General features: G+C 75.9%; 1 protein-coding gene across 2 annotated transcripts; it reads right to left on the minus strand.

Moving 5' to 3' along the window:
- Window positions 1–1,134: 1,134 nt before the first annotated feature.
- PCGF1 (polycomb group ring finger 1) lies at window positions 1,135–4,886 on the minus strand. Of its 2 annotated transcripts, XM_068403652.1 has the most exons (9): window positions 4,718–4,855; window positions 3,833–3,938; window positions 3,486–3,638; window positions 2,861–2,932; window positions 2,470–2,578; window positions 2,072–2,105; window positions 1,817–1,903; window positions 1,653–1,733; window positions 1,135–1,304 (listed from the first exon to the last, which is right to left on the minus strand). In XM_068403652.1, exons 1-9 carry the CDS (start codon window positions 4,811–4,813, stop codon window positions 1,257–1,259), a joined length of 786 nt encoding a protein of 261 aa, XP_068259753.1. In that variant the 5' UTR covers window positions 4,814–4,855; the 3' UTR covers window positions 1,135–1,256. The 2 variants fall into 2 exon arrangements, with proteins under 2 accessions (XP_068259753.1, XP_068259752.1); XM_068403651.1 differs by lacking the exon at window positions 1,135–1,304 and having other exon boundaries at window positions 1,316–1,733; window positions 4,718–4,886.

The following is a 4,886-nucleotide window of genomic DNA, read 5'->3' on the forward strand; positions in this document are numbered from 1 at the left end:
GGGGGGGGGGACCATCGCCGTCCCGGGGGCACGGAGCGGGGCCGGGGCTCCCCAGCGGGACCAGGGACGGCGGGGACGTCCTGCCCGGGTCCCCGAGCCCCGGGCCACGGCGGGGCCCCTCCGGAGCCGCTTTACCGGGGGCGGCACCTGCTCCTCTGCCGGGACCGGGGGACGCCCGGGCGAGGGGAGCGCGGCCCCGGCCCCGCACCGAGGGACCCCCGCACCGAGGGACCCCCGCGCCGAGGGACCCCCGCACCGAGGGACCCCCCCGCCGAGGGACCCCCCCGCACCGAGAGACCCCCGCACCGAGGGACCCCCCCGCGCCGAGGGACCCCCGCACAGAGGGATCCCCGCACCGAGGGACCCCCACACCGAGGGACCCCCCCGCGCCGAGGGACCGCCACACCGAGGGACCCCCGCACCGAGGGACCCCCCCACCGAGGGACCCCCGCACCGAGGGATCCCCGCACCGAGGGACCCCCCCACCGAGGGACCCCCGCGCACCGAGGGACCCCCGCGCCGCCCCGCACCAGCAGCTGGGCCCGGGGCCGCCGCCCGCCCGCCCCCGGCAGCGGCCCAGATGGCTGCGACATTGTCCCCACCATAGCGGGCTAATTAGGCGAGGGGGGGGGTGGCCCGTGTGTGTCCCCCCCCGGCTCAGGCAATCACGGGGCCCGTGGCTTTATCACGGCTCATTGTGCGGGCGGCGGGGGGGCGCAGCCGCCTCATCCCCCACCGCTGCTCATTGGGATTCCGGGCCCGGCGGCGGGGCGGGGGGGTCGGGGGGGACGGGAGGGGGGGTCCGGGCCGTGCGCCAGCAGCCGTGACGGTGATTGATCTGCCGAGGGGCTGCTCGGCCCCGTGGAGCAGCGGGGAGGGGGCTGCACCCCCCCACCCCACACTGCACCCCCAGCCCAGCCACCCGCCCCCCCAGTGCTGCATCTGCACCCCAGAGACCCCCCCAGCCCCGCACCCCCCAGCCCTGCACCCCCTCAGCCCCGGGGGGGGCACAGCTCCCCCCCTGCAGCCCCCCTCTTGGAGGTGCTGGTGGTGGGGAGGGGCTCAGCAGGGCCCCCCGCCACCCCCCAGAGACCCCACCGAGCTCCCCCAGGACGGAGGAGGGACCCAGGGGGGGATTTTCCACAGTTTTATTCAAAAAATAGACTCGAGCAGGAGGGGCGTTAAGTTAGGGGGAGCGGGGCGGGGGGCGCGGGGGCAGGGCTGCGCTCCGGGGGGGCAGCGCCCACCCCCCGCCCCTACCTCCTCCTGTCCTTGATGCTGTAGTGCAGCAGGAGGGGCGCGGGCTGCAAGGCAAGGAGGGGGGGTCAGGGCCGCTGGCACCCCCACCCCGGGGCACACAGACACCCTGGACCCCAGCCCAGGAGCCCGGGGGGGGCGGGAGTGCCCCCTCCCCACAGGCCAGCCCGCAGAGCCCCAGGGCTGCACCTTGAACTTGTCCAACCCCTTCGGGGACCCGTCGCCCTCCTGACCCGCGCGGGGGCCGGGCTGGCTGCGATATTAATCATCCTCCAACGTCCTCGGCACAGCCCTGAGCCCCCCCGCGGACCCCGCCGAGCCCCCCAGCCCGGGATGGGGCCCTGGGGGCCGCGGGGGCGCGGGCAGGGGGCTCCCGTCCCCCCGGGGCCGCCCACCTTGCCGAACCAGCGCGAGAGCCAGAGCTGCTTCATCGTCATGTGGTCGGGGAGGGTCTCGTTGTTGAACAGGATCTGCACCTACGGGGGGGGGGCTGCGTCAGGGGGGGGGCCAGGACCCCCCCCCGCGGTGTCCGCGCCCCCCCGGCAGCCCCCAGACTCACGTGCTGCAGCGGCAGCTCCAGGCGGTGGCACAGGACCCTCCGCAGGTGCCGGATCTGCGCCCGCACCGAGCATCTCACGTACTTGTGCTGCGAGGGGGGGGGCACGGCGGGTCAGGGGGGAGCGGGTGCCCCCAGCCCCGCCCCGGCACAGCGAGGCCCCAGCTCCCCGCTGCCCACCCCACCTGGGACCCCCCGCACCGAGTGGCAGAGCCCGGGGGGTCAGGGTGGGGGGGGGCCGCAGGGACCCCCGCTCACCTGCAGCACGGCCTTGCTCTTGTCCTTGCTGGAGCTGCGAGGGAGGAGAAGGGGCGCAGGGAGGCGGGGGGCCGCGGGCCGTACCCCTGCCCTGGCGCAGAGGCACGGGCTGCCCCGGGGTGGGCGCCCCGCGGTACCCCCCCCCCCCCGCCGGCTGGGGCTGGCAGCTGAGCCGCAGCCATCGATCCCCCCCAGCCCCCCCGAGCCGCCGCTCATCGACTGCTGTCAGAGCTGGCAGCCATCAGCGCCGGCAGCTGCCGCAGCCGGGGGGGGGGGGGACAGAGCTCCGGGGGGGCAGCGGGACCCCCCAGCTCGGCCAGGTCCCCTTTCTGCCAGGGCCACAGAGGTGGGGGCACAGCCTGGTGCCACCCCCGCCCCACCGCGCTGCCGGCACCCACCTCTGCTTCTCCAGGCACAGCGAGACGTGCTCGTCGTAGCGGAAGTAGTGGGCACGGGAGTGGTCGAAGGTGCTGTAGGGCAGCCCCATGGGGTCGCCCCCGACCGTGTCTGGGGAGGTGTGGGGAGGGGGCAGGAGTCAGCCCGCCTCTGCCCCCCCAGCACTGCCCAACTGCCCACCTCTGCCCCCCCCCAGCACTGCCCAACTGCCCTGGCTGGCCCCTGGAGACGCTGCAGCGGGACCCCCCCCAGCTCCTGACCCCGCTCCCCCCCCCCAGCTCTGACCCCGCTCCCCCCCCAGCCCCAACCCCGCTCCCCCCCCAGCTCCGATCCCGCTCCCCGCCCCAGCCGGTTGCCCCCCGGCCCCTCCACGCAGCCCCCGCCCGTGCCCACCCTCGCTGCTGGGCTGCGTCACCCGGTCGAGGCCGCGGGACTGGTAGAACTCCCGGATCCTCTTCTCTTCACCTGCGGGCGAGAGGCCAGCGCCGCTCAGGGGGACCCCCTCGCCCCACGGCCCCCCACCCCGTGGCACCCCGCAGCAGGGTCCCGGGGCTGCCCTCGGCCCCGTCCAGCTCCTCCGACCTCGGCTGGGCACCGCAGCCGACCATCAGTGGCCCTTGTGCCGCCAGAAACCCAGACCCTCCTTCCCCATTCGCCTCCTCCGTGCCCGGGGAGTCTCCACCAAGCCCCCCTTGCGGGTGGGGGGCCCTGTCCCTGCCCCTGCTCCCCCAGCACGGTGCCCACAGCCCCCCAGCACCCACCTCTGCGATTGGGGCCCTTTGTCCTGCCTTCTCCCTCGCCCCACAACCCGTTTCACCCAGTGAGGTGCCCCCCATCCTCCCTTCCCAGCCGGGCTCCAGCAGCCGCCACGGATGTGCCCAGCAGTGTTTTGAAGACCCTGACCCACGGACCCAGCCCCCCAAAAGTGTCCCATTCTTCCCTTCCCCTCGCAGCCCCTCCCCAGCCCCCGCAGGACCCCGCTGCCAGGCACACCGGCCCCCGCCGAGGGGACACTCACTCTCCTGCAGGCCCGGCACCAGCTTGTAGACGATGTCCTGCATGACGCGGTCCAGCTTGAGGTTGAGCAGCGGCTGCGTCTCGTGGATCTTGGTGTTGCACATGGGGCAGTACTTGCTGGTCTGCAGGTACTTGACGATGCAGCTCTTGCAGACTGCGGCAGAGGGAGGGGGTGTCGGGGGGCTGCGGTGGTGGCACAACCCAGGCACCCACCATTGACCAGTGGGACACGTCCCCCTCGGACCCCCGGGCAGGAGCTGGGTCCCGGGGCAGCGCTGGACCGCCCGGGGGCACCCCACGGGACCCCGCACCACCAGAGCGGGCAGCTGGCACCGCGCGGGGACTCACACGTGTGCAGGCACTCGGTGATGGTGGTGGCGTCGATGAAGTAGCCGGCGCAGAGGCAGCACACGATGTGCTCGTTCAGCTCCTTCATCTTCACCTTCACCTCCTCCTGCGGGGACGCGCCACCGTCACCCGGCCCACGGGCCCTGCCCAGCGCGCTGGCACCCTGCGGGGCTCCCTGCGCCAGGCTCTTGCCCTCTGCAGAGCCCCTGCCCGCCCCGCAGAGCCCCTGCCCGCCCCACGGCCAGCAGCAACCCCCGGGGACGCTGGGGCAGGTTCCCTGGGGACGCTGGGGCAGGTCCCCCAGGGACAGCACGGCGGGGGGAACACGGGGCAGCGGGCAGCTCCCAGCCCTGCACGGGTGGAGGGACCCCCCGGGGCGATGCGAGGGGACCCGGCTCTGGGGCAGCCCCCCTGGAGCCCCCCCGTGCCCCAGCTCACCCACGGCCTCGCCCCACGGCCCGGCCTCGGGGCCCGCAGCGGAGCGGCCACCGGGACGGGGCGGGGGGACAGGGCTGCGGGGATGGGGCTGCCTGGCACCGACAGCCCTGCGGAGCCCCAGAGCCGAGCCGTGCCGTGCCGAGCCGAGCCGAGCCGTGCCCAGCCCCGCTGCCCACCCAGGCCAGGGCTTAAACCACCTGTGCCACCCCCTGCCCCTGGCCCCACCCCCAGCGCCTGGCCCCGCCCACCACCCATAAGCCACGCCCCTCTGGCCTGGCCCCGCCCCCCGCCCCTGGCCCCGCCCCCCCCGCGGCGTGGGCGGCCCGGCGCATGCGCGGCGCGGCCGTAGGGCGCCTGCGCGGCCCCGCTGCCCCCCCGAGCCCTCTTCCGCCCACGCATGCGCCGCCCCGGTGCCGCCGCCCCGGTGCCGCCGCCGCCGCCGCTCGCCTCGTTGCGGAGCGGGTCCATCTTGTAGACGGCCTGGAGCTGGTTCCGCAGCCGCATGGCGATGGCCATCGGGCCCCCCTGAGGAGGCGACGCCATCTTAGAACCTCCTCCGCCTCCGCGCGCACTTCCGGGTTCGGGGCGGGGCCGCCGCCGCCCGCGCCGTGACTAC

The sequence above is a fragment of the Nyctibius grandis genome, chromosome 6, assembly GCF_013368605.1.
Source record: "Nyctibius grandis isolate bNycGra1 chromosome 6, bNycGra1.pri, whole genome shotgun sequence".
Taxonomy (NCBI): domain Eukaryota; kingdom Metazoa; phylum Chordata; class Aves; order Nyctibiiformes; family Nyctibiidae; genus Nyctibius; species Nyctibius grandis.